At 45.3% G+C, this 13531-nt stretch overlaps 1 protein-coding gene across 1 annotated transcript in view; it reads right to left on the bottom strand.

Moving 5' to 3' along the window:
• LOC109896497 (fibroblast growth factor 14-like) overlaps positions 1-10695 on the bottom strand; it is a 95193-nt gene extending 84498 nt beyond the window's left edge. Inside the window, exons 1-2 of the mRNA XM_031831351.1 lie at positions 10653-10695; positions 5689-5832 (exon numbers count right to left, since the gene is read on the bottom strand). Of these exons, the coding sequence (XP_031687211.1) occupies positions 5689-5832; positions 10653-10695 (187 nt within the window). The remainder of the gene's footprint in view (positions 1-5688; positions 5833-10652) is intronic.
• Between the last annotated feature and the right edge of the window lie 2836 nt (positions 10696-13531).

The raw sequence follows: 13531 nt of genomic DNA, 5'->3' as shown, positions 1-13531 counted from the left end.
AAGTTGCTCTCAGAGGATGTGTTGGTACCATTCTTTATTCATGGCTGTGTTCTTAGGTAAAATTGTGAGTGAGCCCACTCCCTTGGCTGAGGAGCAACCCAACACATGAATGGTCTCAGGATGCTTTACTGTTGGCATGACACAGGACTGATGGTAGCGCTCACCTTGTCTTCTCCGGACAAGCTTTTTTCCGGATGCCCCAAACAATCGGAAAGGGGATTCATCGAAAACTACTTTACCCCAGTCCTCAGCAGTCCAATCCCTTTTGCAGAATATCAGTCTGTCCCTGATGTTTTTCCTGGAGAGAAGTGACTTCTTTGCTGCCCTTCGTGACAACAGGGTATCCTCCAAAACTCTTCGCCTCACTGTGCATGCAGATGCACTCACACCTTCCTGCTGCCATTCCTAAGAAAGCTCTGTACTGGTGGTGCCCCGATCCCGCAGCTGAATCAACTTTAGGAGACAGTCCTGGCGCTTGCTGGACTTTCTTGGGCGCCCTGAAGCCTTCTTCACAACAATTGAACCGCTCTCCTTGAAGTTCTTGATGATCCGATAAATGGTTAATTTAGGTGCAATCTTACTGGCAGCAATATCCTTGCCTGTGAAGCCCTTTTTGTGAAAAGCAATGATGACGGCACATGTTTCCTTGCAGGTAACCATGATTGACAGAGGAACAACAATTATTCCAAGCACCACCCTCCTTTTGAAGCTTCCAGTCTGTTATTCGAACTCAATCAGCATGACAGAGTGATCTCCAGCCTTGTCCTTGTCAACACTCACACCTGTGTTAACGAGAGAATCACTGACATGATGTCAGCTGATCCTTTTGTGGCAGGGCTGAAATGCAGTGGAAATGTTTTTTGTGGATTCAGTTCAATTGCATGGCAAAGAGTGACTTTGCAATGAATTGCAATTCATCTGATCACTCTTCATAACATTCTGGAGTATATGCAAATTGCCATCATAAAAACTGAGGCAGCAGTGTAACGGCTTTCTTGTGGTGAAGTAGAACATAGAATGCCCACTCAGATCACACCCTCACCAACCAAAACATAGAAACATACAAAGCAAACTATGGTCAGGGTGTGACAGTACCCCCCCCCCCCCAAGGTGCGGACTCCGGCCGCAAAACCTGAACCTATTGGGGAGGGTCTGGGTGGGCATCTGTCCGCGGTGGCGGCTCTGGTGCTGGACGTGGCCCCCACTTCACCATAGTCTTAGTCCCCCACCTTGTCCGCTTCCATGGCCTCCTAGCCACGGCGACCCTACTTAATGACCCCACTGGACTGAAGGGCGGCAGCTCGGGACAGAGGGGCGGCAGCTCGGGACAGAGGGGCGGCAGCTCGGGACAGAGGGGCGGCAGCTCGGGACAGAGGGGCGGAAGCTCGGGACAGAGGGGCGGAAGCTCTGGCGCCTCTGGGCTGAGGGGCTCTGGCGCCTCAGACTCCAGCAGCAGCGCCGGACAGGCGGGAGACTCCGGCAGCAGCGCCGGACAGGCGGGAGATTCCGGCAGCAGCGCCGGACAGGCGGGAGACTCCGGCAGCAGCGCCGGACAGGCGGGAGACTCCGGCAGCAGCGCCGGACAGGCGGTAGCCTCTGTAAGGATGAGCCGGAGAGACAGCCTGGTGCGGGGGGCTGCCACCGGAGGGCTGGTGCGTGGAGGTGGTGACGGATAGACCGGACCGTGCAGGCGCACTGGAGCTCTTGAGCACCGAGCCTGCCCAACCTTACCCGGTTGAATGGTCCCGGTCGCCCTGCCAGTGCGGCGAGGTGGAATGGCCCGCACTGGGCTATGCAGGCGAACCGGGTACACCGTGCGCAAGGCTGGTGCCATGTAAGCCGGCCCAAGGAGACGCACTGGAGACCAGATGCGTAGAGCCGGCTTCATGGCACTTGGCTCGATGCCCACTCTAAATATGGTTCCCAATCAGAGACAATGACTAACACCTGCCTCTGATTGAGAACCATATCAGGCCAGACATAGACATAGACAAACAAGACATCCAACATAGAATGCCCACTCAGATCACACCCTGACCAACCAAAACATAGAAACATACAAAGCAAACTATGGTCAGGGTGTGACAAGCAGACTTAATATTTGTGTCATTCTCAAAACGTTTGGCCACGACTGTACACATGTGTATAAAACAATACAATTCAGCACAACAACAAAAAATCATATTCAACGACATAGAGGTCCTCAATCAATAATGGAAATGCCTGAGTGACACCAGCACATCTAACTGCAGTGAACTCTGCAGATTGTTCCACAAATTAGGGGCAAAAAAATACAAACACAGATTTTCCCAAATCTGTGGAGACTGGAGGGATCTCTAGTGTTATCCATTCCTGTGAACAGGTTTGGTAACTCATGATTTTATCTTAATGAATGATGTTACATGTAGAGGGAGTTTCTGTTTGATTGCTTTGTAAATAAATCAAAGAGAATGCAGCTTTCTTCTTCCAGACAGAGAGGTCCAGCCCACATTTTTGTGGGATTTTAGGACTCAATGATGAGCCCTAAAATTGTCCCCTGTGATAAAGCATATTGCTGAATGGCGTGTGTGTGTGTGCGTGTGTGTGTGTGTGTGTGTGTGTGTGTGTGTGTGTGTGTGTGTGTGTGTGTGTGTGTGTGTGTGTGTGTGTGTGTGTGTGTGTGTGTGTGTGTGTGTGTGTGTGTGTGTGTGTGTGTGAAAGTAGCGTGTGTTTGTCCTGTTAGCAAGAGAGAGGAGGGGAAGCCTGGGTAGGCCTGGTGCAATTTGGGAGGCAGCTTGTCTCTGTAGAACTCAGATATGAATCTGACTGTTTCCTCCTTAATTATTTATCTCCATTTGCTGCTGATTTGGCCCTTTACTGACTGGCCTCAGCGCACTCTGCAGTGGGGTGTGTAATTACACACATGGAGACACACGCATGCAAACACACACACACATGGACATGTACACAGGCAGACACACACACACGCATCCGGGCATGCACGTAAACACACACTTTTTTCATAGGAGAGGTCAGGGAACAGGTTGGGGGTCCCACCCTGGGGCTGAAGGCAGAGAGAAAGAGAGGGGGAGAAGGAGAGAGGCTGAGGAGGCTACGCTGTAGTGAGACAAAAAGCTAGGCAGGTCCATCAGCCACTCAGAACCACAGTTGTGGTGTATGAGAGGAACTTCTGCTCCCTCCACAGGGAGGCCTGCCATTCTGTTCTGGCCTACAGTAAATACAAAATGAGATATTCCAGACCTTGATCATAGACGCTCAAACATATACACAAACAGAGACGCATGCACACACTTCGCACACACACACACACACACACACACACACACACACACATACACACACACACACACATACACACACACACACACACACACACACATACACACACACACACACACACACATACACACACACACACACACACACACACACATACACACACACACACACACACACACACACACACACACACACACACACACACACACATACACACACACACACACACACACACACACATACACACACACACACACACACACACACACACACACACACACACACACATACACACACGCAAAACACTAATCTATCCCATTCAATATTCTGTGCGGTGGGGTAGATGATTATGCCGTTGTGATGTCAATCACTCAACAATTCTACCGTGCTGTGGGAATGAATAAATAATCTGCTTTGAATGAAATGTGAACGATTTATGAGTCCTGTACTGGGCTGTACATGCCAGATCTCCCTCCATCCGCCTCTTTCTCTCTCTCCCTCTCTCTTTTTATCGCTCTTCACCTCTCTCTCTCTCTCTCTCTACACCTCTTTCCTCTCGCTCTTCACCCTTCCCTGCCTCCCTCTCCCATCCTGCACTTCGCCTCTTCCTCTCCCCTAAGCCTGTTCCCCTTACAGAAAGCTCACAGTAACAGTAAGCCTGATGTAAGGATTGATAGAGTTATAGTTGTTATGAAATATACCGTAACTCACACTCAAAAACACTTCACAGTTGTCCAAACTTTAATACCCCAACCGGGACCTGTTATGTTATGCAGTGATTTACTGTGCTTACAGTTTCTATACTGTACCTACCTAAAAAAGTGTCCACACTGGCTAAAGTGTGAGAGCCCTGTACACATCGACAATATATTTAAGATTCACAGACTGTTATGCAATAACTTGTGTACAATAACTGTCTAAAAATACGTACTGTCTAAAGATTCTCACTGTGCCTATACAGACTTTTATATTTCAATACAAACTGTGGAGAGACAGACAGGCAGACAGACAGACAGACATGTGTGAGACTTACAGAAGGACAGCAGGGTTATAGAGACAGACAGACAGACAGACAGACAGACAGACAGACAGACAGACAGACAGACAGACAGACAGACAGACAGACAGACAGACAGACAGACAGACAGACAGACAGACAGACAGACAGACAGACAGACAGGTGTGAGACTTACAGACAGACAGCAGGGTTATAGAGACAGACAGACAGACAGACAGACAGACAGACAGACAGACAGACAGACAGACAGACAGACAGACAGACAGACAGACAGACAGACAGACAGACAGACAGACAGACAGACAGGTGTGAGACTTACAGAAGGACAGCAGGGTTATAGAGACAGACAGACAGACAGACAGACAGGTGTGAGACTTACAGAAGGACAGCAGGGTTATAGAGACAGACAGACAGACAGACAGACAGGTGTGAGACAGATAGACAGACAGCAAGGTTATAGAGACAGCCAAAAAGACAGGTGTGAGACAGATAGACAGACAGCAGGATTATAGAGACAGACAGACACAGAAAGACAGGTGTGAGACTTACAGAAGGACAGCAGGGTTATAGAGACAGACAGACACAGAAAGACAGGTGTGAGACTTACAGAAGGACAGCAGGGTTATAGAGACAGACAGACAGACAGACAGACAGACAGACAGACAGACAGACAGACAGACAGACAGACAGACAGACAGACAGACAGACAGACAGACAGACAGACAGACAGACAGACAGACAGACAGACAGACAGACAGACAGACAGGTGTGAGACAGATAGACAGACAGCAGGGTTATAGAGACAGCCAAAAAGACAGGTGTGAGACAGATAGACAGACAGCAGGGTTATAGAGACAGACAAAAAGACAGGTGTGAGACAGATAGACAGACAGCAGGGTTATAGAGACAGACAGACAGACAGACAGACAGACAGACAGACAGGTGTGAGACAGATAGACAGACAGCAGGGTTATAGAGACAGACAGACAGGTGTGAGACTTACAGAAGGACAGCAGGGTTATAGAGACAGACAGACAGACAGACAGGTGTGAGACAGATAGACAGACAGCAGGGTTATAGAGACAGACAGACAGGTGTGAGACTTACAGAAGGACAGCAGGGTTATAGAGACAGACAGACAGGTGTGAGACAGATAGACAGACAGCAGGGTTATAGAGACAGACAGACGGGTGTGAGACTTACAGAAGGACAGCAGGGTTATAGAGACAGACAGACAGACAGGTGTGAGACAGACAGATAGACAGACAGCAGGGTTATAGAGACAGACAGACAGACAGGTGTGAGACAGATAGACAGACTTACAGAAGGACAGCAGGGTTATAGAGACAGACAGACAGACAGACAGGTGTGAGACAGATAGACAGACTTACAGAAGGAGCTGCTTTCGTCCTTTGTGCCGTCCATGGTGCCATCCGGAAGCATCTGGAGGTAGAAGCCATGCCGGTTGTAGAGTCTCGTGACAATGCCTTTCAGTTGGGGCTCTGCAGGGGGACAGGACAGGGTTAATTTGTGTCCTCATATTGCATGATAGTCAGTGATGTTTGCACTCAAACTCAGCATCTGGGAACAAACAACAGTAAAGGAAGATTCTACACTCGAATGTATTTTCTCCCAAATATATTACAACGTGATTTACACTGAAAGGCAGCATCTGTGTCCACAGTGGCCTTTATTTTGTATTGTTTATCTAACATTTATTTAACTAGGCAAGTCAGTTAAGAACAAATTCTTATTTACAATGACGGACTATTGATGGGACCTTGGTGCCTGCTTAAAAAGGGTCCGCGTCTACGATGAGGGGAGGTAGGGTGTGTGTGCCTGCCTACTGCCTAGCACGGAGAATGCTTCGTTAAAGATGAATAGCATGTGAGGCTGTCCTACTCTGTTCGCGATAAGGCAGAGGAGTGAGAGAGAGAGATAGGAGGAGCGCTAAAGACAAAAACACAAACAAGAAAAACTCGACTGAGCTACTAAAAGTTTAATGACACGGGACCACGTCTTCCATCTACTGTGACGCTCCGTTTTGTTGTTTACAGAGTATGTTCTGAGGCAGAAAAATTGTTTGTAGAGCTAACTGGGATTTGTATCTCCAGATGAACAGAGTTTACCTGCTACATTTGCAGGCTCTTATTGTGTAGTAGCTTCTGGTTGACAGCAAGCGTGCTAGCTAATGCTACGGGACAACAGCAGTCGTTTACCCTTCCCCATAACCCTGGCTGTAACTACATATGAGGACACAGGTCTGGGCCTCCGCAATTTTTTTCTGAGAAGAAAAATTAACCAGTCAAAAGAATTGTAGAATAATAGTGAAAATACCAACAATAAAAATAACACAATCATGTAGTAACCAAAAAAGTGTTAAACAAATCCAAATCTATTTTATATTTGAGATTCTTCAAAGTAGCCACCCATTGCCTTGATGACAACTTTGCACACTCTTGGCATTCTCTCAACCAGCTTCACCTGGAATGCTTTTCCAACAATCTTGAAGGAGTTCACACATATGCTGAGCACTTGCTGGCTGCTTTTCCTTCAATCTGCTGTCCAACTCATTCCAAACCGTCTCAATTGGGTTGAAGTCGGGTGATTGTGGAGGCCAGGTCAACTGATGCAGAAATCCATCACTCTCCTTCTGGGTCAAATATCCCTTACATAGCCTGGAGGTGTGTTCGGTCATTGTCCTGTTAAAAAATAAATGATAGTCCCAATAAGCCCAAACCAGATGGGATGGCATATCGCTGCAGAATGCTGTGGTAGCCATGCTGGCTAAGTGTGTCTTGATTTCTAAATAAATCACTGACAGGGTCACCAGCAAGCATCCCGGTGGGAACTACGCATGCAGAGATCATCCGTTCACCTACTCTGTGTCTCTCGAAGACACAGCAGTTGGAACCAAACATCTCAAATTCGGACTCAATCAGATCAAAGGACAGATTTCCGGTCTAATGTCCATTGCTTGTGTTTCTTGACCCAAGCAAGTCTCTTATTATTATTGGTGTCCTTTAGTAGTGGTTTCTTTGCAGCAATTCGACCATAAAGGCCTGATTCACGCAGTCTCCTCTGAACAGTCGATGTTGTGATGTGTCTGTTACTTGAACTCCGTGAAGCATTTATTTGGTCTGCAATTTCTGAGGCTGGTAACTCTAATGAACTTATTCTCTGCAGCAGAGGTAACTCTGGGTCTTCCTTTCCTGTGGCGGTCCTCATGAGAGCCTGTTTCATCATAGCGCTAGATGGTTTTTGCGACTGCACTTGAAACTTTTATGAAATTATCCATATTAACTGACCTTCGTGTCTTAAAGTAATGATAGACTGTCATTTTTCTTTGCATATTTGAGCTGTTCTTGCAATAATATGGACTTGGTCTTTTACCAAAAAAGGCTATCTTCTGTATACCACCCCTACCTTGTCACAACCCAACTGATTGGCTCAAACGCATTAAGAAGGAAAGAAATTCCACAAATGAACTTTTAACAAGGCACACCTGTTAATTGAAATGCATTCCAGGTAACTACCTCATGAAGCTGGTTGAGAGAATGTCAGTACTGTATATTTTGTACTCAATAAAGAAAATCAACTATGGTCATAGTTGGGGCACCACGGAAAATCTTCAGACTATAAAGTTATACTTTTCCGAATATAACTCTTCAGATATTTTAATATTTGATCAATTAGTCTTCTATTAATGAATTATTCTTTACCTCACGCCAGTCTCATTCTAAACATTGTAAATTGTTGGGTTCTGCACGAACCCAGCCTAAACTATGAATCATCCATACACCAATTGGCTTAATAATTTATTTACTAAGTAACAGAAATGCATAAACTCACAGAAATGCATAAACAAACAAATATTGGTTACTAACAATGATCGGGAAGATCCCCTAGTGGGCTAAAGAGATATAACGGCTTGGTGCACAAAGGGAAGGGGGTGTGGAAGAGAAAGAGCGGGAAAGACAAAATGGATCACTACACACAGTGGATAATTGTATTCATTGAAATGCTAATCCTTTGCACATGAACGCTCGCTCATTCGGGAATAATTGCAATCAATATATTTACGCCATTGTGTAGTTGTTGTCTTCTCTGTTGGAATCGTTGGTCAGTTCATCAGAGAGTCTCTGGCTACTCATGGTGGCGACTCCTGATAGTATCTGTTGTAATGGAACCGTCAGGCGTCCATTGTTCTTAGAATAAATGTTTCAGCTGTTGTCGTTATTCGCTTCCGAGGTTTGCATAATTTCTAGCAAGTAATTAGTATCTAAGATTATTCTACTCTCATTCTTTAGGGATCGATAGTCTGAGTTTATTTCCAGCTGTGTAGCCAATGCTCCACGTGGTATGGTTAGGAATTCAACAACCATTGCAACCTTAGCTTACACTGAGGTTTTTGTGGTCTTAACTATTCGCAAACACAGCTCACGCTGTGGGTTTGCTTAGTCTTAAGAGGATTTTCTCAGGAGGGGCTTTTATTCGTAACAGTAGAAGAGGGCGGTTCCATGATGCCAGATCATGTCTGTGCTCATGGGGGCGTGGCCGCTGACTAGTTACATTTTTACAGGGAATACAATTCTCTCAAAATTAAAGGTTAACATCTCATACATCATTTCACAAATAGTTTCATCTTTACTCATTCATTTTATACAATAATTAGATGAAAACACCATAATTGAGAAATGTATACATTCAGAGATATAGTTGTGTGAGGTCACCAAGTGAAACACACTCAACATAACTTAAGTGTCCACGGACCATTCTCACAAGTGGACATAGTTTCATTTTCCCATTTGGGGGATTTAGGAGTTTGGCCACGTGAAATCCTTTGAGGCTGTAATTGCTGCCAAAAGTGCTTCAACAAAGTACTGAGTAAAGGGTCTGAATACTTACGTGAATGTGATATTTCAGTTTAAAATTTTTTTTTAAATTTGCAACAAATTCCAAAAACCTGTTTTTGCTTTGTCATTATGGGGTATTGTGTGTAGAATGAAGAGGAGAAGAAAAAAAACAATTTAATCCATTTAAGAATAAGGCTGTAATGTAACAAAATGTCTGAATACTTTCCGAATGCACTGTATTTATGTAGAGTTGAGCATTTTATGGAATTCATCATTACAACTGACTGAAGAGTTGCTGATGCTACTTGTCAGTGTGAATCACTTCTCATATTTCCCCCTTTCAGGGGTATAACATCACAATTGCATATCTAATAGGCTATGTGTTTGTAGATTGACTGAATAAACCTACAGCAGCCAAGGTGATAATGGCTAGGGTCACTTTTGCTTGTTGATTTCTGTTCTCCATACAACATTTTTAAGTGTTTTAATTGTATCGAAATGCAGTAAACTTATTCCGGAACTCACTAAAACTCAAACCCTGGTTACGGCCCTTCCTACAACAGAGAAAATCTTTCCCATAAGACCTCAAAAGAGCAGGGAAATAATATGTAACATCGTGTGTAGCTTCCTGTTGACAGCTAGCGTGCTAGCTAATGCTATGGGACAGCTGTGCTATTTCGAGAGAATCCTCCCCTTTCAACCTCCAAAGAGCAAGGAAATACACCTGGAATTATGTAGCCTGTTGAGAGCTACTGTAGCGTGCTAGCTAATGCTACAGGACAGCCGCAGTTGTTGTTTTCTGCCTCCACACAACAGAATCCTACAATGTAGAGCTCAAAAGAGCAGGGAACTACTGTATGACATGAAGTGTGTTGCATCTTATGTAGCATCCTAGCTAGCTAACACTGTGCTATACACTGAGTGTACAACACATTAAGTACAGCTGACAAGGTGAATCCATGTGAAAGCTATGATCCCTTATTGGTGTCACTTAAATCCACTTGAGTCAGTGTAGATGAAGGGGAAGAGACAAGTTAAATAAGGATTTTTAAGCCTTGAGACAATTGAGACATGGATTCTGTATGCCATTCAGAGGGTGAATGTTCTAACTGGTATAGGCCTATTTCTATTTTGCCCTGTTTATCAAAAGTGTTGGAAAAACTTCTCAATAATCAACTGACTGGCTTTCTTGATGCCTATAGTATTCTCTCTGGTATGCAATCTGATTTCCACTCAGGTTATAGATGTGTCACTGCAACCTTAAAGGTCCTCAATGATGTCACCATTTCCCTTGATTCTAAGCAATGTTCTGCTGCTATTTTTATTGACTTAGCCAAAGCTTTTGATACGGTAGACCATTCCATTCTAGTGGGCCGGCTAAGGAGTATTGGTGTCTCTGAGGGGTCTTTGGCCTGGTTTGCTAACTACCTCTCAAAGAGTGCATTGTATAAAGTCAGAACATCTGCTGTCTCATCCACTGCCTGTCACCAAGGGTGTACCCCAAGACTCGATCATAGGCCCCATGCTCTTCTCAATTTGCATCAACTCTCATCCATTTTTATGCAGATGGTACAGTCTTATACTCAGCGGGCCCCTCCCCGGATTTTGTGTTTCAATGCTCTACAACAAAGCTTTCTTAGTGTCCAACAAGCTTTCCCTGCCCTTAACCTTGTTCTGAACACCTCCAAAACAAAGGTCATGTGGTTTGGTAAGAAGAATGCCCCTCTTCCCACAAGTGTTATTACTACCTCTGAAGGTTTAGAGCTTGAGGTAGTCACCTCATACAAGTATTTGGGAGTATGGCTAGACGGTACACTGTTTTTCTCTCAGCACATTTCAAAGCTGTAGGCTAAAGTTGAATCTAAACTTGGTTTCCTCTATTGTAATCACTCCTCTTTCACCCCAGCTGCCAAACTAACCCTGATTCAGATGACCATCCTACCCATGATAGATTATGGAGACGTAATTTAGAGATTGGCAGGTAAGGGTGCTCTCGAGCGGCTCGATGTTCTTTACCATTCGGCCATCAGATTTGCCACCAATGCTCCCTATAGGACACATCACTGCACTCTATACTCTTCTGTACACTGGTCATCTCTGTATACCCGTCGCAAGACCCACTGGTTGATGTTTATTTATAAAACCCTCTTAGGCCTCAATCCCCTATCTGAGATATCTACTTCAGCCCTCATCCTCCACATACAACACCCATTCTGCCAGTCACATTCTGGTGCGGAACTCAATATTATACACAACAGAGATAATCCTTTACTTTAGACCTCCGAAGAGCAGGGAAATACTGTATGACAGGGAATGTCAGAATAGTTAAGCGCCGCAATCAAGATTTAAGGAACGATATTCAAATATCCATGAGGATACACTATTAGGAAAAAGGGTTCCAAAAGGGTTCTTCGGCTGTCCCCAAAGAACTAACATTTTTGCTTCCAAGTAACAACAAAAAGATCACATGGGTGGTCAAACATCAGACAAACAGGGTCAGAGTTCGACAACTTGGTTGTAATCTGTAATCTCCATTCTGGACTGGAGTATTCTTCACTCTTCAAAAAAAATGTTGCAGTAACATCACACACGCATACACAGACACAAAACCACACACAAACACACTCACACTCCCCCTCCAGTCAAGGTTAAAAGCAGCAGTATCCGCTGTGAGTGGTGTGGAGGCGGGGGATCATGTCAATTACACTGGGCTGTGTTCAGCAGGACGTCTGGGGGTTCTGGAGAGGGCAGGTGCGAGCTGAGGAGAGCTTCCCCCTCCTGAGTGCCTCCTGCCAGGGCTGGACAAGCTGTTAGACGGACCCTCCCTTGTTCTGTATGCTAAACACTGCAGCGGCACTACCACTCTACACCATCTCACATGCACACACAGACAGTCCCACCCAGCTCATCCCAAGCCCCAGCCATCACCGGCGCCTGATAGAGAGAGCCATCGATCCAGGGTTAGGGCTCTCAGGGCTGTACAGGACATTGTTTCTATTCTGGTTGTGAAGCAAAAGGTAAGAAGACTTGTCAGTCCCAATATACCCCTGTGACTCCCATCTAACTTGACCCATTCCCATTGGTTTCTTTGTCATGTCGGAGGGCTGTGTGTAGGATCTGAGAGTTCTGATATGGATGTGTGTGTGCAAGTTCTGAGATGGACATATGAGTGTTGGCAGGCCTCATCCCAGAGAATGGCAGTGAGGGACACATCTTAAGGAATGGGGTTGGCAGGGGGCAGAGGGGTGAAGCAGACATGCCAAAGACTGGAGCCGTCACACACAGAGAGATGCCCACAGTGGGACCTCACTCTATTTTTTTCAGTTTACATTTTAGTCATTTAGCAGACTCTGTTACCCAGAGCGACTTACAGTAGTGAGTGCATACACTTTCGTACTGGTCCCCTGTGAGAATCAAACCCACAACACTAGCATTGCAAGCTAGCATATGCTCTACCAACAGAGCCACACGGGACCTCACTGGCAATGTTTCTCCCTCTTTCTTTCTCTCTACTCTCCATCTCTTCTTTCTAGTCTCCTGTCTTTCCCTCCCTCGCTCTCTCTTTATCTTTCCTTCTCTCTCTCTCTCTCTCTCTCTCTCCATGCACACAACCGTTCAAAGGTTTGGGGTCACTTAGAAATGTCCCTGTTTTCCATGAAAACATACATGAAATGAGTTGCAAAATTAATAGGAAGGTTATAAATAATGATTTATAATTGAAATAATAATTGTGTCCTTCACAACAGCTCAATAGGGTTGAGATCCGGTGACTGTGTTGGCCACTCCATTATAGACAGAATACCAGCTGACTGCTTCTTGCTGCTTCCTGCTTCTTCCCTAAAAAGGGAGGAAATTGTCTCCAATTAAGCGCCGTCCACAGGGTATGGCGTTGCAAAATGAGGTGATAGCCTTCCTTCTTCAAGATCCCTTTTACCCTGTACAAATCTCCCACTTTACCACCACCAGAGCACCCCCAGACCATCACATTGCCTCCACCATGCTTGACAGATGGCGTCAAGCACTCCTCCAGCATCTTTTCATTTTTTATGCGTCTCACGAATGTTCTTCTTCTGTGATCCAAACACCTCAAGCTTAGATTTGTCTGTCCTTTTTTCCAATCTTCCTCTGTCCAGTATCTGTGTTCTTTTGCTCATCTTAATCTTTTCTTTTTATTGGCCAGTCTGAGATATGGCTTTTTCTTTGCAACTCTGCCTAGAAGACCAGCATCCTGGAGTCACATCTTCACTGTTGACGTTGAGACTGGTGTTTTGTGGGTACTATTTAATGAAGCTGCCAGTTGAGGACTTGTGAGGCATCTGTTTCTCAAACTAGACACTCTAATGTACTTGTCCTGAGTTGTGCACCGGGGCCTCCCACT

Source organism: Oncorhynchus kisutch, linkage group LG9, assembly GCF_002021735.2.
Source record: "Oncorhynchus kisutch isolate 150728-3 linkage group LG9, Okis_V2, whole genome shotgun sequence".
Lineage (NCBI taxonomy): Eukaryota > Metazoa > Chordata > Actinopteri > Salmoniformes > Salmonidae > Oncorhynchus > Oncorhynchus kisutch.
This window is presented reverse-complemented; position numbering and strand designations above follow the sequence as displayed.